Here is a 26,460-nt window from a genome sequence, read left to right as displayed (position 1 = left end):
ATATTCGCTTTAGGAAGAAAAGACCAAACGATATATTTGTAAATAAAAAATAATTTATAAATAAAATTTTTGTATTAGTGTTTGTACCGATCTAAAAGTAAGACTGATAATAAAATAGGATTAAAAAACCCTAAAATCACTCTAAATTTAAGGTTAAAAATTATTAGCTCATAAACATAATTATATCCGAGTAGAATATAGTATATTCTCTATCTACAAGCCTCCTTGTCTTACCCAATTAGAGCCATCTCATTTGTAATTTTTTTTGTCTAATTCTTTATCTGAACCAATCACAATTTTCCCTAGTTAATTTTAATAAACCCCCAAAAATTCTTATATTTTAGAACAGATTGAGAATACATGCGTATCCCCTGACCTGCCGACAGAGTGGCCATCACAGCAACAGCATCCGTCCATGCAGTGCAAGAGCAATGTGCTTTCGTTTTCAGGCACTGGTCAAGATTGATTAACAGGATATGTGCTGGTTCTTGTATCCATCAGGACAGCCAGGCAGGCAGGCCTTGCCCGTTTCTCTTTCAGAGAATTTCTCCTGCTCCCTTTGTTCAAACACTCGCAGATGGGCGAAATATAGCAAGTTGAAAGCATGTGATGTTGCTTTGCATAAGTCACAATAATATGGAACATCACATATAGTAGACGTTGATATGAGGTTAAGAGAAACAGGTTGTATCGGTTTAGACATTTGACATTGGTTGCATGTGGTTGACAATCATTCCTACAAATCAGACAGAGCTGTTAAACACTACTGCCTCGGTTTTATATTATAATACTTTATAGCTTTACCTAAATTCATCCATGTATGAATGTATATATTTTATATATATGTCTAGATTCATTAGCACACATGAATCTAGACAAGGCTAGAAAGTCTTATAATGTGGAACGGACGTAATAATAAAACCAGACTAGAGGCTAGGGGGCTTGATGTTTTGCTGTACATTGCTGCCACTGTTGGGTGATTGGTTCAGGTAAAGGGGCAGACTAGGGGTTGCCTCTTGTTGGACGGCAGACATGGTTGAGCTTCTTCGCATGGTCAGGCCGGTGGTGCTGGGTTCGGCACATGAAACCATACCAGCAGCTGTCCCTGTTAGCAGCATCAGGTGGAAGGAGCTGGAAAAGAACATCATCATCAATGTCAGGAGCAGAGGCTGGTAGGATCTATGAATAAATGAGATTTTTATAGGTTTCATGAGGTTTATACTTGTTAAAAGAAATACTTTTGTTGTCCTACTCACGATTTTAGAAAGCAACAAGAGTCCATTGGGAAGAACATGAGTTGAAAACTGGAGGCCAGGATTACATCATGTAAAGCAACTAAATAATCCATGTGAAGTAAAACTAATCAGTTCAAACAACCTTAACTAATATTAAGTCCATGTCAAATTTGAAGAATATGCTGCAACACTGGCCATTGAGATAATTAAAACACCATTTAATAAAGTTGGTTTGGAACACAGAAAAGTTCTAGAACAATTTCTGCAAGACATGTTAGCTTCATATTGTGTGGCTTAGTGACCTATCACATATGTTCATTTTAAGAAAATGAATTGATTAATATGAGCAAAAGGCATTCACATCATGAAGAGGAACTGTTAATAGCTGCGTGCAGGATACATACATTTCTGGGCATTGATACACGGAACCAGTACAGCAGGAAATCAATGAACTTGTTGTAGCATTGGCTGCATAAGTTTGAAGTCAACAAATGAGAAAAATCAGCAAGATGAAATCGAACTATCCTGGTAAACTAGGCAAAATAGTTACTTGCAAACATATGTCCTAGAAGTAATTTCATCAACATGGTTTAGCTGCAATCTTGAGCGATCTGCATTCAACAAGAACAGTATATCATACAAATGGGAAAGACGGGGCATGTGCAACGACAGCCTATCATACAGCTATGACAGCTAGGGGCATGTCCATTTGTGCAACAAGAGAGTAAACATAGGGTCAAGAGTGGTGGTTTATAAATCACTAAAAATAGATATATGTCCTTAAAAGTAGGTTTTCCTTTTTCGACTTTCAACTCATAAATAAATCCTGTCTGCAGAAAACAATTCAGAAACTGTGTAAGTAATTGCTCTTACCTGGTTCTTAATATGCTACAACAATCATGATGTAATCTTAATGTAAGAAAATGCAAAACTGCAACATGCAATATGCATATTCTTACTTGATTCTTATTGCAGTAAAATAAGTGCATACAACAACTAAATAACAAATAGAATCACATTTGCATCAATGCAGAAATTAACTCAACTAGACAGAGGGTTACCAAGCTCCTTGTTGTCAAACTTTACGGTCCACTCTGAGATTACAGCTTGCAATGCTTTCCCTGATTGTTGTATACATCTTTCTGTAATCTAGAAATGATAAAAACTGTACTTACTACTCACATGTGAAACTACTATAGTCCTATTTAGGCTGTAAAAGAACAATATGACAGGATAAGATAATGATGAAAACTTCCTACATCTTTTTCATATTGATTGCCACCATGAATTGTAACAGGAACACTAGAGATATGGCGCTGAGAGATCTACAGAGTTACACAGCAATCCGCACAACATGTCAAACAGTGAATGACTGTGTATGATGATAGTACAGTGGGACCTAGAAGATAGAAGTAACAGATTGCCTTACCATCTTGAAAGTTTCCTGATCACAGATTGGATTATGCTGACTTGAACTCACTCCTAGGGAACACCAATAAGCACCACAAAATGCCCTATCACATCCCAAACCTGCAATATAAGGTTTATAGATTAAAGCCAGAAGCAAATTAAAAACAATACAGAGGATATTACTTGCATAAACATTCAGTAGGGAAAAGTTGAAATCAAACAACTCGTGGCTACTGCAAACTTCAAAATAGTTCTTGAGGCAACTGTACATACTGCCATGCCCCTCATTTGTAACAAAAATAACTTTCGTTAAACTAATTGATGCCAATCATACTAGTATGGTAAGAAAAAATATGAAGCTAGAAATGCTCAGTTCTAACATCACGGCAGCACAGATGGTTACAGTAAATAATCAATCAAACGAACTGAACTATTAAATTAGTCTTTTTAATATGATCATAATTATTGGTTACATTTCTGCGGTATAGTGGTGTTAGGTCTGGCTGGCATCATTCCTCCACAGCCATTACATGGCAAGTGCGGAGCACCTGGACTGCACCTAAATCCACCAAATTCAGCACCTGCAATTATCTCTTTTGAGAAACATGTCAAAAAGGAAGAATGGAAATATTCAAAGTGAAATTTCAACACTTACCACATTGAGGACATAGAGAATCAGCACGATCAGTATGGTCAATTTCATCATTTGAACGTGGCAAACGGCGCTTCCTTGACTGGTTTCTCTGTTTCCCCAAAACCTAAGGCATGAACATTGCTCACAATTCAGAATCACAGGGCTGGTCATATAAATACCAAAACAAATATTACTTGCAACATAGTATGTAGCACAGAGAACACCTAGTATCAATTCTCCTCTGACACAAGCTATCACGTTGATTTTAAGAAAAGATTTGATTGGGTTGGTATCTATTTCCTTATTTTAGAGATAAGCTTCTTGAGGGTCAAGTTATTACAAGGATGAGGATTGTCTAATTCATGAATGAACAAGTCTCTATTCAGCTCCTGTCTCTCTAATGGTTGGCTATTATAAATCTATTGTTCCCTCAATATGTGCCCTCCTTCACCTAGCACTGTTCTACTTCAAGTCGCTACCATCTGACCTCGCTCTGACAGCTGTCTATCCCCTGTGAATTTTGGGTTAAAATACATCATAGACCAACTTGCAGAAATTGTAAAACACAACTGCTGCACCTTAATTGGTCAAAGTTTGACAATTAAACCTCACATGAGTTGAGTAAGGCCCCGTTTGGTAGGCCTCCTAACCCAAACTCCCACTCTAGTAAAATTAGCCCCCAACACAGATGTTATGGAAAAAACATGCAACCTTCATTTTATATATCACATTATCATGATAAGGCCAAAAAGCTTCCATTTTTATTAGTAGGGTGAGCTAACTATAAGCTTTGAAAAGTTTAAAAGCTATCAACACAAAATTAAATACTACCTCCGTCCCGAAACAAGGTCATTTTTTAGTTTTTAGATACAATGTTTTGACTCTTCGTTTTATTTGAAAATTTTTTGCGATTAATATTTTTATTGTTACTAGATGATAAAATATAAATAGTACTTTATGCGTGACTAATTTTTTTAAGTTTTTGTGCAAATTTTTCAAATAAGACGGATGGTCAAAGCATTGGGCATAGAAATCAAAAAATGACGTTATTATGGGACGGAAGTAGTATTTACCAGCAACTAGTAACAAATGACAGGGTAAGGCACTTCTGTGAAATAGACAACAATACATAAACAAGTTAAAAAATGCTGATCTTAAAATAATATTATGATTTTATGGCAGATAACAGCGACTAATTACATTGCTGGGCTGCTGGCAAATATGACATAATGGCACAACATTTGATACAATACATTGAGATGGAAATGAACAATTTCTTAGTAAGATTTTGAACTCACAATATTTGTTTTGACTGAGGCATATGACTCCAACAGTGCAATCTCCTCGTCAGACCGCTGTAGTGATGAAAAGGCTTGCAGAATAGCCTGCAAAAGCAGAACCATAAATAAATATCACAGTTGTACAATACATAGAACTTAAATATCATTTCCGTTTCATATTGTAAGACTTTCTAGCCTTGCCTAGATTCATCCATTGATGAATATATATAATTTGTATATATATGTCTAAATTCATTAGCATCCATATAAATCTAGGCAAGCTAAAAAGTCTTGAATTGTGAAACGGAGGGAGTAGTATTCAGGATTTAAGTCATTAGAAGCAATTATCACACCTCTTCAATATTATGCAGGAAGTGATTCCTACCAACTGATTGCACTGCTGTCCTACATTGTGGACATGCAGCACTCTGACTTTTATCTCGTGAATTAGCAGAAGACCTTCTTAACCACTCTGAGAAGCAGCCATTGCTTAAAAGGATACAGAAAATTAGCACCAACCAGAATTTTGAGAGAAATCCAGAGTAGGAAGATTGGAAGAAGAAATACCAGAAATTGTGGAGGCATGGAGCAACAGTAACAACATCATGCCACAAAGTTAAGCATATGCTGCATTTTGCATTCTCAATATCCAGCACAATCTGACATCGTCATTTACATAGAAGTTAGTGACTTTTATTCACCAAGGTTATTATTTTTATCAACATTTATTTAACAAAAAATACCTTGATATTATTTTTGTCCTGGTCCTTCAAGTCTGTTATATCGAAGGTGTACAACAAATGCCCTGAAAGAAAACGGATACATCAATGCAATGTATAATTATACAGTTCACCGGTTTAGCATAACAGAACAACAAAATGAAGAGCATTTGTAATTTGTTAAAATTAGCAGAGCACGACTATAAACACACAATCATAGAAGTTTCACTTTGTAAACACAAAGGTCTAGCAAACTATAAACATTCAAAATGGGTCAATGAATGAACAGAGTCATGGGCAAGCAGCCAAGCACTCATTTGGCTTCATGAAGACTTACAAGATATTCTATTTGAAAGGAAAAACAAGACTCTTAAGCATACACCATCATCAATCTATGCACAAATTGCCAAACTCAACATACATAATTATCTCACCGTCTTTCTGGGGTCCTGGAACAATTTCACTCCCTGGTTTAATGTCAACCGCTTCTTGCTGGATAATTCTTCCATCAACAATAATTGCATCCGAGCTTTCTCAGTGGCACATGTATAATGTTAAAATAAGAAGGTGGTCTAATGAAACAAACATTACAGAGATGACAAAAGAATAACAGAACTTTGCAATACAGATGAGAACAGACTATGATGTATGCACATAGAGAAATTATTTAAAGAAATATATAGTATAGAAAAACTGCATGAAGCTCAAAGTGGTACTGAGAATCACAAGATTTCTCATCATCCAAATAACTAGAATGCCAATAATAAACAGTTAGCAGACTGTGTACTCAGGAGGCCAACTCCTTTTCACTCTTGACTCCCCCCCCCCCCCAAACCCGGGAAACATCATTACGTATTAACAATTTTACATGGTACTGTGATTTACAAATCAGCCCTACTGTTACAAAAGGAACACTATAAAAGCAACTATATCTCACGAGCATAGCTATGAAACAACATTAAACTAGAAAAACAGTCCAACCTAATTTGATCAAGACATGCATACCTACAAATTTACCGGTTTCTTACATCTCAACAAATCCACTTCTAAATACTTGACGTCATTCACTTTACTATTCAAACTTCGACTGTTAATCGTCTTCTTAAAATTGTTCAGATAGGATGAATGAAACTTGCAATATTAGATTTTTCATGCAACATACTTCCATAGTAATGTATAGTTGTATATTTGTAAGCACGGTAAAGGTTGCATAGTGAAGCTAATGGTGTGAAATATTTCGAACTGGAAGGAGTAACAGTCAGTATCTGCTGCTCGATGAAATACCTGAACCAATGATCAAACAGTAAGCACCGTTTCCCTTTCCCCTCCACTTACCCACAAAAGCATCATTACAATTGTCACTCTTCCCCACCGACCCTTCCACATTTCCCACCTACATGGCCCTCCCATGGTCAAACCACCTTGAAAGCAGCAGTGAGCTTCCCCTTGTCCTCATCCTCTGCCCCACTACCAAAGTACTACCTCGCTCCTCAGTCATCACCAATCTGTTTCTTCCCTGTATCCAGGGACTTGCCACTATTGATTTCAGATGAGCACGATTCGAAAGTTCGATTTTTGTTTGAGCAATCAGATTGAAAAGTTTGAAAAACAACTTATGGATAAGAAAATTGATGCACTTTAGAATTAGAAAGATCTGAACATTCTTTTATTGAAAGTAAACTTTTCACAAGTTTGGGTACAATGAGATACAGCTACACTACAATATGGGAAAAGGTTCCGCTTCTCAAACGATTCACACAAGAACTCACATTCCGTCGCAATCAGTCCGAACATTTCTCCATCTTACAACCCTAGCTTTACAAGAACAGGCGTGCATCAAGAATGGTAATGGCATCCAACCCAATCATGCACAAAACAAGAACGAAGAAGAAAAGAACGCATCTTGCCGCCTACAATGCGCGCTCCACAAGAGCGATGCAACGAAAAAGGGGAGAGAGAAAAAGCAAACCAACCACCACAGATACCTCAAATTCCTAATCGTCGCCGACGACGCGTCGGCGCCGCGCCTAATCTCGCACCACGCGACCTCCTCCCCGCCGGCGGGGGTGACCCGGGAGCACACCACGGGGTCCTCCTCGTCCAGCTCCACCTCCGGGAACGCGGAATCGGCGGGCACTGCAAGCAATGGCGCGCCCCCCCAAAGGACAACAAGCGAACGGAAAATAATCAAGAACCCGTGCGGCGGAAGGAACCCAAGGAACAGCTCATAGAGGGATGAAAAGGGAGGGCCAGGTCGCCACCTAGCTTGGCCCAGACGCCGCCGCCGGAGGCGTCCGGGGAGGGCGCGCAGGGCTGGGAGCTGGAGCACTCGCCGGCGTCCATGGCGTCGTTGTCTTCTCCGGCGGCTTCGGTGCGTGCGTGCAAGCTTGGGGGGTTTTTGATGACTGCAATTTAGAGGGGCCCACGTATCAGACGTGCGGTGGGCCCGTCTCGGTTTCGGGGGCCCACAAGTCAACGGGGAAGGTCTGCATGGGCTTGGATTGGGCCGAAATGTTCAGGCCTGTGTCGATCTCCGACCAGATTGCTGCTTTTCTTGTTGGGCTAAAAAAATATCACTGTTTATTCTAAATTCTTTTCATTTTATACTCGCATACCCTCACGTCGTATATTCCTCGTTTATTACTTGCACCCACTTTTTTTTCTTCTTAATCTTGATAAATAATCTTTAGAGGGGTGTTTGGATCCATTGACTTTTTTTCCCTGTCGCATCGAATGTTTGGACATTAATTAGAAATATTAAATATAGACTATTAATAAAACCCAATGGTATTCTGAATTATTTCGTGAGACGAATCTATTGAGTCTAATTAGTCCATGATTAGTGAATGTGATGCTATAGTAAACATTTGCTAATCATGACTTAATTAGGCAAAAAATTTGTCTAATGAAATAGCCTATATTTATACAATTAGTTTTATTATCAGTCTATATTTAATACTTCTAATTAACGTCTAAACATCCGACGAAACAAGGGACAAAAAAATCTCTAGATGCAAACCACCACTAAAAATACTTACGACGGAGGTGTGGTAGCGATATGACAACCCTTCCATCACGTACACAAGCTTTTTTCCCACCGAGCCGTAAGTATTTATTTTATTTACACTAAATTATATAGTAAATTTATATTGTAATTAAACTATATTTTTGCTATAGTTATATTTATGTGGTTTTAATAAGAAAAATTCCATCAAACTGTTATATGGTAATAAAGAGAATGGATAGTGATAGATTGGATTGTGTATTATAAGAGGAAAGAGATGGATTTACACAATGAACTCTAGCAAAAGAAAATCCTAGCTAGAGATCAACTCTAAACAACGACATAAGTTATTTTTATACCACAAACTATCATAATGTATGATTTAGGAACCATTCTGCATATCGTCATACACAGAGCACAAGAACAAATAAGGATGAATCCTTTCTCCGTCACATAGAAACCATCCAGTACAATTCACGTGTCATCAATTTTGATATATACGTGTGACCCAATTATATTATTTACATAGGACTAAAAACACTACAACCGTTAATTAGACAAAGGGGAATAGGTAAGTGATGTTGTATTTGCTGATCAATTGCCGTTGATTAGACAAAAGGAATCAAGTAAATGACACTGTAGTCGCCGATAAATTGGTCGTACCTAGTCGGATGGTTAAGTGGTACATATAGCAATTTTTTTTGACATTTTTTGCATAGAGTTTCATGTTTATTCTCTACCCAGTTTCATTGGAAAAAAATATTCCTAGAAAAGTTGGACTTGTTGTCCTTCGTAATTGGACAATGTAGCAAGCGATTTTGGAATTCTTTTTCATTTTTTGGTAACTTTTGTCGTTACAAATGGACAAAGCAACTTTTCCTTGGTCACTAGCCGCCTCCGCCGGCTATCGTCGATTATTCAAACCTGGTGATATCAAAAGGAATTTCCATCTTAAAACATGTAAGCAAAAGTAGGTGCCCTTGTCAATTTTTTTCCCATTTATTTCCCCATAATATAATTTTAGGGCTTATCTAGATAATGTTACAGAAACTTTATGGTGAGTAAATCCATTTGGGAGCAGGGGAGGCAGAAAATCCATATCCTGCATGGAAAAATATTATAGTTAATAAAAGAGATAACTATTAGCTCCAAAAATTTTTTATGTTATTAAGAGTCAATATAGAACCAACTTACCAATAGTTACATACAAATATCGACTACATCATCCATATATGAGCCACCTCTTATACACATGGTATCTCGAATCTTGTGCTGTAACTTGTAACCTGTTTTTCTTAAATCTTATTTCATCTATCCTTCGCATTAGCATAAATGTCACATGATAATTTTTATAGTTTTTTTACAATCACTTATTGTATCTGCTCTTATCATACGTGAAGTAGTAATTGTTTTCCATGTACATGTGCTTCTTTTGCTAATCTCTGATGAAAAGAAGCAACCTTTGCATTCCCACAGTTGGGAACATGCAACCCTGGTAGTAGCAACGGGTTATGCTGATCTACTGTAAGCACGTATAATTTAAACCGCTAAATAATGTGTTTATAAAAAAAATTATAGATAGAAGTTTATTTTAAGTGAAAAAAATAAATTTTCAAGCTTGTAATAGTTAGTAGGTAATTAATTATATAATAATAATTCACGTCATACAGCTAGGAAGCTTCGTCTACCCTACTTAGAGGATAGCATTTTGATGTAAAAAGTTAGTGTTTTAATTGATTTGAAAAGATACCATGAGATACTGCTGCTGCTATCAGAATTATGAGTAATATTCACACAGTTCATAATATTTGATTTGTTGCCGCACAAGCACAATAGCTGCCGCCGACCGGATCAAGTGATGCGAAAATTGGAAACAAACCTTCAAAAATCAATCTTTCCAATACAACTTCCAGAGTTTAAGTATCACCGATTCTTGTGGAATTCGCATGTTAGAGTATAGAGTAATGATCTTTCGGATAAGCTAAATATCCGAAGGAGATTAGAGCCAGCCAATTGCGTAGTGAAGGACAAGAGAAAAAAAAGACGAGCTTGAACAGTGTGGGTGTCACGTTTGAGGTTGCTCACTTCGCCGGGAGGAGGAGGAGGAAGACGACCCGAAGGCGCGAGGAAATGGGGAATTGATGCAAAAGCACGGCGTCGTCTATAAATAGTAACCTCACCGGAGCCGGAAATGCCGCTACTCTCCTCCTCCACCTCCACCTCCACCTCCTCCTCCTGCGGCGATCCGGCCCCTCTGATACCGTCCGCGGTGGAGGAGATCTTGCCGTTCTTGCGCTGGATCTAGCCGTCGGGGACTGACCGACTGACTGACTGACTGATTGATTGGTTGGCTGCTTTGTCTCTCCTCGTCGACCCGTTTCCGGCGAACGCGCCTCCAAAGCGCCGCCGCCGCCGCCGCGGGCTCGAAGGTGCTGTTCTTTCCTGTTTCGATGCGGTCTTTGATTGTTATCCGATGCCAAATCACAACCTTTATTGGATTGCGTTCAGGATCTTGCATTGCGCGCGCACGAAAGATCTTATCTTTTTCCGATGCACAGTGGATTTACTTGAGGCAAGGCAACCGATGTGTGGGATCCGTTTGCAGGAGCTTATCTGAACGACCTGACCCAAGAAGAGGAGGAGGAGAAGGCGGCATGAAGAGGGTGTCGTCCCACGTCTCCATTGCCTCGGAGGCGGAGATCAACCTCGATCTCTCGCGCCTGCTCATCGACAAGCCGAGGCTGACGCTGGAGAGGAAGAGGTCGTTCGACGAGCAGTCATGGAGCGAGCTCTCCCACCGGCAGAACGACGGCTTCGACAGCATCATGCACTCGCCGGCGTTCCCCTCCGGTTTCGACTCGCCCTTCTCGCTGGGGACGCTGGGTGATCCTCACCCTCTCGTGAACGAGGCGTGGGAGGCGCTCAGGAAGTCCGTGGTGTACTTCCGCGGCCAGCCGGTTGGGACGATTGCTGCTGTAGATCATGCATCTGAGGAGGTGCTCAATTATGATCAGGTGAAAAAAAATCATGTTTGTTCTAGTTTATGCAAACAAGGGTATATTGTTTTTTTGCATTCTGATGTTTGGACTTGTTTGAAACCAATAACCAAATAATTTCATGTGTTTTGATGTCGATGTGATAACTGATATCTGATAAATAGCCTTTATGCGATGTTTAATTGATGGTGTTTCCTATCGTAATTCATGTCATAAGACTCTGTCGACTAGTGAGGAGTGTAGTAGCTTTACTGATTATAGGTTGCAAAATGATAACCATATCCATCTTCTCTGATATGGTGTCTTGCTTAGCTAATTTGTTTGTTTTACTAGCACTTTGCACCAAGATGTTCACTTATGTCCTGTATTTTTGCTCTTATTGGGGGTCGCTTGTTTCAATTTGATTGTATGGCTTTGATAACTTTGCTTGCTTGCTATTTAGGAGGACTTGTTTATTCAGTGTTTTTTCCTCAATCAAATGAATAGTTCAGTTATACTTCACCAGTTTCCTGATTTTATCCTTGCAATGGCAGGTTTTTGTGCGGGATTTTGTTCCAAGCGCGTTGGCTTTTCTAATGAATAATGAGACTGATATAGTGAAAAACTTCCTCTTGAAAACGCTCCACCTGCAAAGCTCGGAGAAAATGGTGGACCGTTTCAAGCTTGGAGCAGGAGCGATGCCTGCGAGTTTTAAGGTGGATCGTAATAGGAATAGAAACACTGAAACCTTAGTTGCAGATTTTGGTGAGAGTGCAATTGGTAGGGTGGCTCCAGTGGACTCTGGGTTTTGGTGGATTATTCTCCTCCGGGCATATACAAAGTATACTGGTGATACCAGTTTGGCAGAATCACCAGATTGTCAGAACTGCATGAGGCTGATACTGAACCTCTGCTTATCTGAGGGATTTGATACCTTCCCAACTCTGCTCTGTACAGATGGTTGCTCAATGATAGATCGTCGAATGGTATGAGCAGTACACCTTGATTTGATTTTTATTTTTGACAAATTATAATATCCTTAGAGCAAACCAATGAAAATCTTCTGTTTTCTCAGAAATGTATTTTTGTAGTGCCATTATTCCAAATTTCAAGTATAAGGATAGTCTATTTCAAATTTTTGTGAGAGAGCTACTTGTTAAAGACGAAGGTGTCTTTTGTTTGAATTCACTTATGAGTATGGTACGGGCAAGATAATTCATCTTTCTATATGTAAAAATGGATAATACTTCTAACAGACATTTGTAGCATAATACTATAATCTCATTCTTAGCATTTCTGTTATACTCCACTTTATAAATTACATTGTAGCTGTCAAATAAGATACCTATCCTTACATGATTTTCAGGCTAATATGTTTAATCTGATAATATTTCCAGGGCATATATGGTTATCCTATCGAGATCCAAGCTCTATTCTACATGGCTTTACGATGTGCTCTCCAGATGCTTAAGCCAGATGGTGAAGGGAAGGATTTCATAGAGAAGATAGGGCAACGATTACATGCATTAACCTATCACATGAGAAATTACTTCTGGCTAGACTTTCCACATCTGAATAACATATACAGATATAAAACAGAAGAGTACTCCCACACTGCTGTGAACAAATTCAATGTCATCCCGGATTCAATCCCTGATTGGGTGTTTGATTTCATGCCATGCCGGGGAGGCTACTTTCTTGGCAATGTCAGCCCTGCTATGATGGACTTCCGGTGGTTTGCCCTTGGAAATTGCATTGCCATTATATCATCTCTAGCTACTCCAGAACAATCAGTTGCAATAATGGATCTGATTGAGGAGCGATGGGAAGAGCTAGTGGGTGAGATGCCTCTGAAGATATGCTATCCTGCTATCGAGAACCATGAATGGAGAATAATCACTGGTTGTGACCCCAAGAACACCCGGTGGAGTTATCACAATGGAGGATCGTGGCCAGGTTAAAGTTTTCCTTTGCACTATATTAACTTGATATGGTTTTGTTACTAATACTTATTGTGCGTCACTCTTATAAACTAGTAATGAACAGTGTGTTTATGTCCAATATTATGCCTAATAGATTTACAAGTCTATTCATCATACAAACTAATAAAAAAGTAACTAATGTTTATTCTGAAATTTGGGTTACATATTGCTAGCAACATGCACCTCAACTGATGGTAATTTATTTGGTCAATCCAAGTCTTATACCGTAACTTGTCATCTAAGAGCTAGGAAAGGCAATCATGTTTTGGTGGTAGCTAGGTAGTTCATGGTTATGAAATTCTTAAGTCTTCATCTATTGCCTTCCAATTGAACAGAGCTGACTGATCTCTTTCAGACCTGAGATGTGGCACTGTTTCCGAAAATTAATCCAATCTCTGTTCTTAGCTAGTTGACTCAGAACCAAACCGTCTGATTCCTCATTCCGAGACGTTAAACGTTCCTGTGTTCATCCATCTGCAGTTCTTCTGTGGCTGCTGACAGCAGCCTGCATCAAGACTGGGCGTCCACAGATGGCAAAGCGTGCCATTGAGCTTGCTGAGTCCAGGCTGCTCAAGGACGGCTGGCCTGAGTACTACGACGGCAAGCTGGGACGGTTCATCGGCAAGCAGGCCAGGAAGTTCCAGACATGGTCCATCGCCGGCTACCTCGTAGCCCGCATGATGCTGGAGGACCCGTCGACCCTGATGATGATCTCCATGGAGGAAGACCGGCCGGTGAAGCCGACCATGCGGCGGTCGGCATCATGGAATGCCTGAACGAATGTTTTCATAGATTTTTGTTCTCTCTCCTACAGAAAAAGTTTAATGTGAAAGATTGTAGGAGTTATGTCCAAACTTGAAAAAGGATATCAAGTTTTACTGTAACTGTACTCTTATCAGCAGTTAGGACAGAGGTGTATACGGCAGATCATAGTTGTTTCAGAGCAATTTTGCCCGACTTGTTTATGTTTGGTGTCATTCCAGAAAAGAAGTTTTTGTCGTCGAAACATTTTGCAATAATCAAACAGTTTTGCCTTGATATACATACTAGCATATGTTCATATTATGGATCATTGTTTGTAGTTTCATTTTGGAAGCTCCTAGGCTTTTCAGATGATTGCACTGAAGATTGTTTATGGCGCCATTAGCTGTTACGGTATCTAGAGCAAGTTTAATAGTACAGCCAACTACTAGCTCCAATTCATCTATAGAGACAATTCATATAATAGTTACCTACAAAGCAGACAATTCATACAATAATTACCTACAAAGCATTAATACATGGTCACATATATCATATACACATTTGCGCCTTGGAATCCGTACTGCTGCAGGTAGCTATAAATTAGTAGTTTACTATTCTTCTCTCTTATTTCTTTAAAATATATTTATAGCTGGGTTATAGCCTGCTATTGCACCTGCTCTTAGGCGGGTGAGTTTGAGAGGGAGGTAACGGGATAGAAACTCAAAACAGGGCGGGGCACTGGCGTATGATTAATTCAGTATTGATTATTTTAAATCTGAAATATGAATTGGTATGATTTTTAAAGTAATATTTATATATACCTTTTCTAAAAAGAAACATTATCTAACTATTAAAAAAACATGCTCACGGAAAACGACAGAGTTATCACTCTTTCACCTCTTCACGAATGCATCCAATATTAATATGGATCAACAAATATATATGCCAGAATAAGTGACAATAAGCCATACAGTCAAAAAAAAAAAAGACAATAGATTGTTTGTTTGGGAAATATACTGACTGTAAACAGAAAATAATCCAATATATTGAAGTCTAAAACACATGGCCTATCTACTTCAAAATATTCAAAATATAAGTACTTCTACCATTTACAGTCTTTTACTCCATTTCAGAACATATGACTTAGTATTTTGTTTTGTTGGGGCACATGTTTGACTAAAGGTTACTCTATTATAATATAATTTTCATGATACAAAATTAATATTTGCAAATATTCTCTTCATGATTATACTTTCATGTCACATAAGTAATATATTAATAGTGTAATCTTTCATTAAAAACTTACTCTACCAGAACATAATTTTCATGATACAAAATTAATATTACTAGATCCATATTTAAAAATATTTTCTTCAAACTTTCACGTCACATAAGTAATATATTAATAGTGTAATATTTCATTAAACACTTATTCCAATGAAGCAAAAGTACAACATATATTTTGAAACGAAGCGAGTACAAATTAAAAACACTTACTATCTCCTATTCTTAACCTTATCTGCTCAATAATTTAAACATTTTAAGACCTCTAGACCAAGTAGTCAATCTGCAAGCACCATTAAGTACTTGCCAAGGTATTTGAACCTTAGCTTTAAACAATTTGATACTTGGGCTTCAATAGCCGATAAGAGGTGGACAGTATACGTTGTTTAAGATAGAATCATGATGAATAGAATTTGGGGCAATTGATAGAGAAATGTGGATTGAGACAGGGGGCGCATTGATACAAAACCTTGTTGCTCACCATGTCGAAAGTGACTAACCATATATCCGTGTCAGCATCAAAAAGTGTCCCTGCCCTCACACAAAGTGAATAATCAAGGGAGGAAACCTTTTTAATACATAGTTTCATTGCTAAACCTTGGTGAAAAATATTTTTACCATATTAACTTTTTAGCCACGTCGAAGACGTAATAAGATAATGCTGCCACAGATTCTAGTTCACGTCAATGTTAGTGGCATGCCACGCGCACCGACAATGGTGTAGCAAAGTTTTCACGTCAAAAACTCTACGTGGCAACGTTGTCTTGTCAAGCGAATGCTGGTGGTGTGGCCAAAAGGTTAATATGGTGCAAATATTTTCATCCGAGGTTTAGTAATACAATTATTTAATAAAAATGTTTACAAAATAAAAAAAATCGGGAACTGAAGTGGTATGTATGTTCCGGGCCTTTTGGGTCGGCCCAAGATGGGCCCAGCACCGCACCGAACAGCCCACTTCTTCTTCTTCGTCGTCGCCTTCGTCTTCCTCCTTGTGCCAGATCCGATCCTCGCAGAGGAGCCAGATCCACCGACCACTCCCTCCCCCTCCCCCAACCCCCGCTTCCACGCAGCGCCGGCGCGGCAGATCCGCCCCCCACCGGCGGCCGTGCGGCGGCCATGGAGAAGCCATGCACCCTCCTGGTCCACTTCGACAAGGGCTCGCCCTCCATGGCCAACGAGATCAAGGCCGACCTCGAGGGCAGCGACGTCGCCGCCAAGGTCGACGCCATGAAGCGCGCCATCATGCTGCTCCTCAACGGGGAGACGCTCCCGGCCCTCTTCATCACCGTCGTCCGCTACGTCCTCCCCTCCGAGGACCACACCATCCAGAAGCTGCTCCTCCTCTACCTCGAGATCGTCGACAAGAGGGACGCCGCCTCCGGGAAGGTCCTCCCGGAGATGATCCTCATCTGCCAGAACCTCCGCAACAACCTCCAGCACCCCAACGAGTACATCCGCGGGGTCACGCTGCGCTTCCTCTGCCGCCTCAACGAGCCCGAGCTGCTCGAGCCGCTCGTCCCCTCCATCCTCGCCAACCTCGAGCACCGCCACCACTTCATCCGCAGGCACGCGCTCTCCGCGATCTCCTCCATCTACCGCCTCCCGCACGGCGACCAGCTCCTCCCCGACGCGCCCGAGGTCGTCGAGCGCGCGCTCGCCGGGGAGCAGGATGCCTCCGCCCGACGGAACGCCTTCCTCATGCTCTGCGCCTGCGCGCAGGAGCGCGCCATCGCCTACCTGCTCACCAACGCTGAGCGCGTCGCTGAGTGGCCCGACCTTCTCCAGATGGCCGCCGTTGATCTCATTCGCAAGGTCTGCCGCTCGCCCAACCGCGCAGACAAGGGAAGGTACATCAAGATCATCATCTCCCTCCTCTCCGCGCCAAGCAGCGCTGTTGTGTATGAGTCCGCCGGCGCGCTGGTGTCGCTGTCCTCGGCGCCCACCGCCGTGCGCGCTGCTGCCAACACCTACTGCCAGCTGCTCTCGTCGCAGAGTGACAACAATGTGAAGCTCATTGTCTTAGACCGTCTGCATGAGCTGCGTGCCTCGCACCGTGATGTCATGGTGGATGTGGTCATGGATGTGCTGCGTGCACTCTCCAGCCCTAATGTGGATGTCAGGAGGAAGGTGCTCGATCTGGTTCTCGATCTGCTTACTCCCCGAAATGTGGAGGAGGTGGTGATGTACCTCAAAAAGGAGGTTGTCAAGACACAGGCTGGTGATCTCGAGAAGGGTGGTGAGTACCGACAGATGTTGGTGCAGGCGATCCATTCCTGCGCTGTTGAGTACCCAGAGGTGGCTGGATCGGTGGTGCACCTCCTCATGGACTTCCTTGGTGACACTAATGTTGCTGCAGCAGTTGATGTTGTTCTGTTTGTGCGTGAGATCATAGAGACCAATCCCAAACTCCGTGTGTCAATGATCCAGAGGCTGATTGATACCTTCTATCAGATCCGTGCATCCCGTGTCTGCTCGTGTGCTCTCTGGATCCTTGGGGAGTACTCTCTTTCGCTATCTGAGGTTGAGAATGCCATTTCGACCATCAAGCAGTGCCTTGGTGATCTGCCATTCTACACCATCTCTGAGGAAGGGGAGTCTACTGATGCATCAAAGCCAACCCAGCCTGTGGTGAACTCTGTCACGGTATCTTCTAGGAGGCCAGTTGTTCTTGCAGATGGCACTTATGCCACACAGAGTGCTGCCACAGAGACTGCCATTTCGTCTCCAGCTGTTGCTCCAGGGTCACTGAGTTCCACACAGAATCTCAGATCTCTCATTCTGTCTGGTGATTTCTTCTTGGCTGCTGTTGTTGCCTGTACCCTCACCAAGCTTGTGCTGAGACTGGAGGAGGTTCAGCCATCAAAGGTTGAAGCAAACAAAGCTTCTACTGGGGCCTTGCTGATCATGGTATCCATATTGCAATTGGGGCAGTCCTCTTACCTTCCCCACCCTATTGACAATGACTCGTATGATAGGATTGTGCTCTGTCTGAGGTTGCTTTGCAATACCGGTGATGATCTGAGGAAGGTTTGGCTGCAGTCATGCCGCCAGAGCTTTACAAAGATGCTTGCTGATAAGCAATTCAGAGAGACTGAAGAGATGAAGGCCAAGGCGCAAATCTCCCATGCTCAGCCTGATGATCTCATTGATTTCTACCACCTGAAGAGCCGGAGGGTAAGATAAACACCATTTGCTTTATAGAATCCACATAATCCATTTTTATTGGCTAGTTTGGGTATCAGCCGTTCACAAACATACAAATCTTAATCGAACCACAGTATGATACATAAGTCGAAACCAAGGAGCCTCATGCGTTGCTAATGCCAATTAGCGGTCCATCTGTTGATGTTTTAAATCTTTACCAATTGAAAGTATGATTAAGTCTAGTGTTCAGGTTTAAATGAATCATTTCCTATTAGACTGCTAGAGACAGAATTTTGAAGTTTGAACCACCATGCACAATTGCCTGTACTTTTTTCAAGTAAAACCTATCAATATTCTTCTTCTGCCTCAGTTAGATTTTACTTAACCAGATGTCACTGTAGGTTTTGCAAGGATGTTTACTTACGCTATTATTCCACAAATATTCTACCCAATATATTTATTATTCAAAGTGTAAGCAAGTGAAGTCCTGCTCTTATGCCTTATTTTGTGGCTGCTGGAACTTTGTCAAAATACTTTGCATTTCCTTCTCTGATCTGTGTTTCAGTGTATGGTCCTAATACTCTAGTGCCCCATCCAACTCTAAACCGAGTGTCTTGTAGTAAGTATTAACATGGGTAGTTAAATACTATAATTGTTCTGTTGGATTTCTTATTCCGATTTGCGTACGAAATTATCCAAATATTCAGCATGCTTTAACATTTGAAAGATAGTACTTAAACAGAAAACTCATTCTTTGGCAGAATATTTGAATAGGATTGTGTGGACTGTTCTGAATAGAAAAGGGCATGGAACACTTCATTTGTAAGGTTCGAAGAGATTTAATGTTATTGTCTAATGTGGTAGCACATGGACTGGACTACTGGAGTATGACTTTTTCTTTTACTGTTTTGCCCTGTCTATTGTTTAAAAGCATGGCAATTTGCTGTCTCATGGTTCTTTCTTTGTTCATTAAAACATTTCACCTATTCTTATAGGGAATGAGCCAACTTGAGTTGGAAGATGCGGTCCAAGATGATTTGAAGGCTGCTACTGGTGAATTCACAAAAGATGCAGATGACGCAAACAGACTGAATCGCATTCTTCAACTAACAGGGTTCAGTGATCCTGTGTATGCTGAAGCATATGTAACTGTTCACCACTATGATATTGTACTTGATGTTACTATCATAAACCGAACAAAGGAAACACTTCAGAACTTGTGCTTGGAGTTAGCAACAATGGGTGATCTCAAACTTGTTGACCGCCCCCAGAATTACACGCTGGCTCCTGAGTCAAGCAAGCAAATTCGGGCCAACATCAAAGTTTCATCAACAGAGACTGGAGTCATATTCGGTAACATAGTTTATGAGACCTCAAATGTAATGGAGCGATCAGTGGTGGTCCTAAATGATATTCACATTGACATCATGGATTATATCTCACCTGCTACTTGTGCTGATGTTGCTTTCCGGAACATGTGGGCTGAATTTGAGTGGGAAAACAAGGTAGGGTTCTTGTTTCTCAAGCTGCTGCTTGTGCAAATGCTTGTTTTGCAAGATTCTTTCTTGTATTTATTTGCAGCTACTAGATTTTTCTTTTTCATTCCGATCTTCTTTTGTCTGGCTCCTCTGTTAGTTATTCTCTCCATCCTAAAATAGTTGTCATTTTAGGTTATTTAGCAAAAGATTAAGGTTTTTGAAGAAATGACCATATTAGGGACTGTAGCTTCGGTGGATAGGACGTTCCCTTATTAAATGATGTATGATTGGGAATTGGAGGGTAGTGGGGGTAGGATGGAGGAAAAAAAATGAGTTCAGGTGATTGATGTGACAAGTAGTAATCGAAAGTGACAAGCTTGTCGGGACAAACTTTGAATCCTAAAATGACAATTATTTTGGGATGGAGGGATTAGCTATGAACATATTCTGTTGTATCTGTCATTGCTTGTGGACACCAAAACTGTAGTTCACTATTTCTTCTGGAGAAGTAGCACTGTGGGGGACTGGCGGTGGGTCACTAAAATTGGATTTTGGATTGACTTTCTCTAGTAATTCTCACTGGCGGTTGTTTCTGCTTGTTATTGTCAATTTATTGTGATCATGTCCCTTTGTCAATGTATAACGGATCATTTTGACTTAATATGACAACTATTATCTCCTTTTTCATTAGGTGGCCGTGAACACTGTCATTCAGGATGAGAAGGAATTTTTGGACCATATCATCAAATCGACCAATATGAAGTGTCTAACACCACCGTAAGTTTCAATGGAACAATTCTTCCACATTAATGGGTAGTTAGGATTATTTCTCCTTTGATATACTGCATTTGTTCCATGGATATCATGTAGACTCCATTAAATTCGACCATTTTTTCCTTATGCATGTGCTAGATAAACCAGACTAATGGTTTGCACTTATTCTGTACATTAAACATATAAGGCTGGCCAACTTGGTCCAAGAGTAGCTTCTGCATTGTTTCCTAGTTTACTTGGCAAAGATATACCAGGTGCTTGGGTTATATACTAGAATCGTTGTGTTGTCGAGCTGTTCTAAAATTTAGATCTGGACATAGGGTCTCACAAACTAGAACTGTGATTGACTTTATTTTTGAAACTATTTTTTAATCATTTTATAAGCAAACTATTCTTTTGAGATACCTATATATGATATCAGAAACTAGAACATCCGAAGTGGTAAAAAGAACTGTACATGGCTTGTAGTAGAATTACATGTTTGGTTAGTTTGGTGGAGCATAACAGAATAATCCAAGAACTGCTCTTTAGTTTTAATGGGGGTGAATTGGTTGAATCACTGCGAAGTTCTTTTTCCCTTGACATCTTTTTAATTGTCAAGTCTGTGGGATTAAGCTTTTACATTTACCAACATCATAACTGGGGTTCATAGCATGTCTAAAACTTATTCCCTACGTTCCATTGCTTCTTAATTGCTAACGCTGTTGGCCCTACTGTACTTGTGTATTGTAACATCAGATCTGCACTTGATGGAGAATGTGGGTTTATCGCCGCTAATCTCTATGCCAAGAGTGTGTTCGGCGAGGATGCATTGGTGAATATCAGTGTTGAAAAGCAAGCCGATGGCAAGCTGAGCGGCTACATCAGAATACGGAGCAAGACCCAAGGAATCGCTCTCAGCTTAGGCGACAAGATTACCCTCAAGCAGAAGGGAGGCAGCAGTTAACTGAGCTGTGACGAAGACGTCACTAGTATATCAAATTATTACGAAGGCCCATCCGAACTCAATTTTTGCTACTCCCAATTTTCATGAGTTGTCAATTGTTATCAATTTGTTTGAGTTGGAATGACAGGCAGTAGAGATATCCTACATGAACATGATTGTGTAGCCTTGTATTGTTTTTAGCTTTACCATGATATGTGCTCCCAGATGTTTTATGGTGCTGTCTATTCTTTGCTCACTTTGTACTCCCCTGAGACTTTGACTTCAATCCTCCCATTGATATTTTTTTTATGCCCTCTAAATGCCATGTACCTAAATCAGAAATTATTTTAGATTTTGTTCTCTGGAGCAAGCATGGACAAAATGAAAATATGAACAGATTTTGTTCTCCGAAGCAAACATGGGACAAAATGAAAACATGAAAAGGCATTTGTTTCTCTTTAGTATTAGCCTCATCTTCCCACTTCTGGTTATACTTATAATTTAAAACTTAAAATTTTTAACTTTAAATTTGAAGTTGACACCCACTGACAGGGCGCTGATTAGGCGATTAGCCTCGCCTCCTTCCAAAGCCTTGCCTCCTCAGCAGCCGATTTTGCTGCTAGAGGCCAAGTAGTCGCGTTGCCATCGAAAACTAGAGCGTTTCGCTCCTTCCAGATTGTCCAGGCTCCAAGTGTGGCGATGGTGTCAAATCCTTTCCTATGCTTCTTTGGCAGCTTCAGTCGTTGGGTGTCCCACCAAGCTGTGAACGATGACATCCACGACGGCACAAGGCTTGGTGCTCCGACTGCAGTGATTATTAGCATCCATAGCTGGGAGGATTCGGGGCAAGAGACCAGAATATGGTCGATTGTCTCGGCCGATTGATCGTAGAAGAAGACGCAGAGTTGCTGGTCAGGCAGGCCATGTCTGCTCAGCGGTTAGCGGTCCAGCAACGCCGATGCGTAGCCAGCCAGATGAAAAGAGCAAACAACCCTCCTTTTCTTTTGGAGCAGAGACTGAGCAAGGGAAACAAGAGGTTAAAACCCAATTACTGGAAGCTGGAAGTAGTGTTCATCTTGATTAAATCGCATCGCACATTGGGCTATTTGGTAGCTACATGATGAACAACAAAGTCTTCTACAGATTATTCATAGTTTTTGGAGCAAGCAAAGCAGAACAACTGAAACTGACAGTGTTGCTTTGGTATCATCTGAGAAATGAATCCCTGATTGTATGGAGTCTGGCAGCCACCTCCTGCATGGTGATGCGCTCATTCGGGGCTGACTTGGTGCAGCAGAGTCCAATGTTCAGTACAGAAAGAAGGCAATGTGCTGCAGTTCCATCGACAGTCACCGGATCTTCTTGGGAGAGGCTCAACTCCTGTGCTAGCTGAGGATCAACAATTTGCAGCATCTTCTCGGGAATGTTGATCTCTGCATACTTTGCAATGCTCAATCCATCCTTGAATATGTCATCTGTTGGCCGCCTCCTTATGAATATCTCTAGGAGAACAACTCCAAAGCTGTACACATCTGCAGCAGTGGAAACATGACCACCTGTGGCACATTCTGCGAGTTTGAATGTAGGAATGGTTTAGTTCAGATGTTCACATAAATTAAATACTATGGAACTGTTCCTTTCACTAAACGAGTAAGAAATATATGGTGTGAAATGGACTACATATACCTGGAGCAACATATCCTATGGTGCCATTTGTTGCAGAATTTGAGTTATCGAAAGATGTTCTGGAATCAGTTTTGAACTTCGCAAGTCCAAAGTCTCCAACAAGAGCTGTCATATCATCATCCAAAAGAATGTTGCTAGGCTTCAGATCACAATGAACAATTGTTCCTTCATGGCTGTGGTGTAGATATGCCAATGCATCAGACACATCAACTGCAATGCTTAACCTTTGGGCCAGTGAAATATAGCACAGATCTGAAGATCTTTCATCACGCGGAGTTGAGTACAGTAATTTATGCAAGTCTCCTCGTGGCATGTATTTATATACCAATGCTTTGAAGTCATTTCCACTCGAATCAATGCTTGAGCATGCCGTTAAGATAGGAACTAGATTGCGATGCCGCACATTTCTCAAAGCATTACACTCTGCAATGAAGCTCTTTTGTGCTCCCCTTGTCTCTAGACTGAAAACCTTGATAGCAACTACGTTTATGTCTTGAAAAAGCTGTCCTCGGTATACTGAACTGTAGCTCCCTTTGCCAATTAAATTGGACGTTGAGAACCCGTTAGTTGCTCTGGCAAGATCCCTATAAGAAACTTTGGGAATTTCTCTACCGAATGAAGGCAAAGACATTGAGTTTGTCCTTCGATTTCCCTTCCAGATCATAAACAAGATCAATATCACAATGGCAAATGTCACCATGCTGGCTAATGGGATCACTAGTTTCAGTTGTACATATAGCTTGTGTTTACTTTTATTTGAAGTCGTACTAGGACATTCAGGTAGGTGTAACTCTGGGGCACCTCCACAAAGCCCTATATTTCCATCAATTTGCATGGCTGTTGAATTCTTGAAGATCCCTTTAGTTGGGACTTGACCTGTAAGATGGTTGAATGACAAATCTATCTGATTAAGAAGCTGAAGATCACCAAGTGACACTGGTATCGATCCACTTAACTTATTGTGTGACAGGTCGAGAAATTTCAGGCTAATTAATTTGCTAAACGAAGTAGGAATACCTCCAGTAAAATTATTCTGGTCTAGCTCAACATCTTGAAGATTTTCACAGTTACCCAAAGTACTAGGAATATCTCCAGACAGATTATTGGACGAAAGCTGCAAATACATGAGCTGCCTGGCATTCCCTACTTCTGTAGGAAGTTCTCCACTGAGATTGTTGAATGATAACAGAACCTGCGATATCGTCGGAATCATGAAGATTTTCTTTGGCAAATTACCATGAAGATTGTTATTAGAAATGTTGATATTTCTAAGGAACTGAAGATTTCCAAAGCTTGAAGGTATGTTTCCAATAAACTGATTTGAGTCCAGAAGCAGCTCTGTCAAATGTGATAGATTAGAAAGGGATGTGGGAACATGCCCTGTAAAACTGTTGTCATACAAGCTTAGCACCTGCAATTTTTTCAGACCTCCAAGCCATCTTGGTACAGAACCTGTAAACCGGTTGTACTCCAGTCCAAGACTTATCAGGTTTGGGAGGTTTGCAATGCCTGAAGGGAAATTCCCTGATAATTTATTCAGTCCCAACTGAAGACGCTGAAGCTGAACTGAAAAATTTCCTAATGAGCTTGGTACATATCCTTCCATCTGATTGCCCATTAGAGACAATACTTGTAGCTGAGTGCAGTTGGCCAAGCTGTCCATGAACTCCCAGTCTTGCTTGCTACGAGCATGAAGCTGATTCATCTCAAGATTCAACCATGTAAGGTTGGCAGGCTTGCCAATGGAGGCAGGAACCACCCCGATGAAGTTATTTCGAGACAGATCGACCTTGATCAGGTTCGAAGCATTTGCCAACGAAGAAGGAATTTCTCCATGAAAGAAGTTGATGTCAATAGCGAGCGCCTGGAGATTTGGAAGAGAGCTGCCGATGGCGGACGGCAGCTCGCCGCTGAAATGGTTGGAGGCGAGGCCGAGCACGGTGAGCGCCGACATGTTCAGGATCGCCTCTGGGAACCCACCTGACATCCGGTTGACGTCGACGGCCAGCGTCTCCGTCCCGCGCAGCGCCGCGAGCTCGCCTGGGATGCCACCGTCGATGGCGTTGAACGCGCAGGCGAAGTACCTCAGCGCAGTGATGTTGGCGGCCGTGGAAGGGATGGTCCCGGAGAGATTGTTGATCGAGAGGTCCAGCTCCTCCAGGCCAAGAGGCAGGTCTTCGGGGATTCTTCCGACGAGCTCATTGCTGTCCAGCCATAGCTCCCTGAGGTGAGAGCAGTTCGCGAAGCTCGGTATGATCCCCTGCAGCGTGTTGTTGCTGAGGTGGAGACGCCGGAGACGGCGCAGGCGGCCGAGGGATGCCGGAACCTGTCCGGCGAGCCTGTTCGTCGACAGGTCGAGGTACCTGAGGAATGTCAGGTTCCCAAGTGAAGGAGTGATATGGCCTACGAGACCTTGATCTGCAAGATCAATGGCGGTGACCCGAGGTGGATTCTTGGAGCTGCACGACACACCTTTCCAGCTGCAGAAGTGATGGCTGTCGTTCCAGGAGACGAGGGATTGGTGTGGATCGAGAGTGATCGCGTTCTTGAATTGCAGCAGCGACAGCCGATCTGTGTCGTTCCCGAAAGATGAGCAGATGGGTGAGTGCGAGATGGAGGCAAAGAACAGCAACAGGAAATGCCCAGCTCCAGCTGCAGTGGTGACCTTCATGCTTGTTTGGTCTGTTTCAGATAGCAGGAAAACTTTGTGAAATGTTCAGACATTCAGCTGGTACAATTGATGTACCTGAACAAACGTTTCAGTTACTTGCAGTTGGTGTAAAAATATACAGACATTAGATATTAAGAAAACGCTGTAAAATGGGCCACTAGTTTCAGCTGCAAAATATTTGCAAATTAGCTCAGATAACTTACATGTTTATATGTCTAGAGCTCGCGGTCCCAAGTCCCAACGATGGATGGGTTGAAGCCGGCGACAAGCAAACGCAGCCACCAACACCATACAGATCAATTAGAGTGGCATGCACACGCACACGGTTGAGCGAGTTCAATAGTACGAGCTCCAATTCATCCAAAGCTAATCTACTTATTATACACACCGCGTTTTAGAATTTTATCATTATTGTACCTAGAGGTGAGAATGGACCAAGGCCTATGGATTCTTTCATAACCCTATTTAATTCTTAAAAAAAATTTTAGCTCAAAACTCTATACAATTTTATTTTT

At 41.3% G+C, this 26,460-nt stretch overlaps 4 protein-coding genes across 11 annotated transcripts; 2 read left to right on the top strand and 2 right to left on the bottom strand.

Moving 5' to 3' along the window:
* Positions 1 to 619: 619 nt before the first annotated feature.
* LOC102720372 (E3 ubiquitin-protein ligase CHFR) lies at positions 620 to 7,658 on the bottom strand. Of its 7 annotated transcripts, none has more exons than XM_015842302.2 (15): positions 7,540 to 7,658; positions 7,264 to 7,414; positions 5,713 to 5,807; positions 5,303 to 5,364; positions 5,127 to 5,218; positions 4,913 to 5,048; positions 4,578 to 4,664; positions 3,301 to 3,403; positions 3,119 to 3,238; positions 2,665 to 2,765; positions 2,495 to 2,560; positions 2,297 to 2,384; positions 1,786 to 1,846; positions 1,640 to 1,703; positions 905 to 1,131 (listed from the first exon to the last, which is right to left on the bottom strand). In XM_015842302.2, exons 1-15 carry the CDS (start codon positions 7,619 to 7,621, stop codon positions 1,003 to 1,005), a joined length of 1,437 nt encoding a protein of 478 aa, XP_015697788.1. In that variant the 5' UTR covers positions 7,622 to 7,658; the 3' UTR covers positions 905 to 1,002. The 7 variants fall into 7 exon arrangements, with proteins under 7 accessions (XP_015697786.1, XP_015697787.1, XP_015697790.1 ...); XM_015842303.2 differs by having other exon boundaries at positions 3,119 to 3,226; XM_015842300.1 differs by lacking the exon at positions 1,786 to 1,846 and having other exon boundaries at positions 620 to 1,131.
* A 2,573-nt stretch (positions 7,659 to 10,231) lies between these two features.
* Positions 10,232 to 14,281, top strand: LOC102707813 (probable alkaline/neutral invertase F). Of its 2 annotated transcripts, none has more exons than XM_006662710.2 (5): positions 10,232 to 10,711; positions 10,888 to 11,296; positions 11,812 to 12,243; positions 12,655 to 13,213; positions 13,720 to 14,281. In XM_006662710.2, the coding sequence occupies exons 2-5, from the start codon at positions 10,937 to 10,939 to the stop codon at positions 14,013 to 14,015; spliced, it is 1,647 nt and encodes a 548-aa protein (XP_006662773.1). In that variant the 5' UTR covers positions 10,232 to 10,711; positions 10,888 to 10,936; the 3' UTR covers positions 14,016 to 14,281. The 2 variants fall into 2 exon arrangements, with proteins under 2 accessions (XP_006662773.1, XP_015698126.1); XM_015842640.1 differs by having other exon boundaries at positions 10,632 to 10,711; positions 10,791 to 11,296.
* Positions 14,282 to 16,280: 1,999 nt separating this feature from the next.
* Positions 16,281 to 21,860, top strand: LOC102707529 (coatomer subunit beta-1). Its single transcript, XM_006662709.3, has 4 exons — positions 16,281 to 18,441; positions 19,407 to 19,916; positions 20,581 to 20,666; positions 21,402 to 21,860. The coding sequence occupies exons 1-4, from the start codon at positions 16,384 to 16,386 to the stop codon at positions 21,607 to 21,609; spliced, it is 2,862 nt and encodes a 953-aa protein (XP_006662772.1). The 5' UTR covers positions 16,281 to 16,383; the 3' UTR covers positions 21,610 to 21,860.
* A 791-nt stretch (positions 21,861 to 22,651) lies between these two features.
* Positions 22,652 to 25,945, bottom strand: LOC102707252 (probable LRR receptor-like serine/threonine-protein kinase At3g47570). The gene is made up of 2 exons (XM_006662708.2): positions 23,275 to 25,945; positions 22,652 to 23,156 (listed from the first exon to the last, which is right to left on the bottom strand). Exons 1-2 carry the CDS (start codon positions 25,943 to 25,945, stop codon positions 22,795 to 22,797), a joined length of 3,033 nt encoding a protein of 1,010 aa, XP_006662771.1. The 3' UTR covers positions 22,652 to 22,794.
* Between the last annotated feature and the right edge of the window lie 515 nt (positions 25,946 to 26,460).

Source organism: Oryza brachyantha, chromosome 11 (assembly GCF_000231095.2).
Source record: "Oryza brachyantha chromosome 11, ObraRS2, whole genome shotgun sequence".
Classification (NCBI taxonomy): domain Eukaryota; kingdom Viridiplantae; phylum Streptophyta; class Magnoliopsida; order Poales; family Poaceae; genus Oryza; species Oryza brachyantha.
This window is presented reverse-complemented; position numbering and strand designations above follow the sequence as displayed.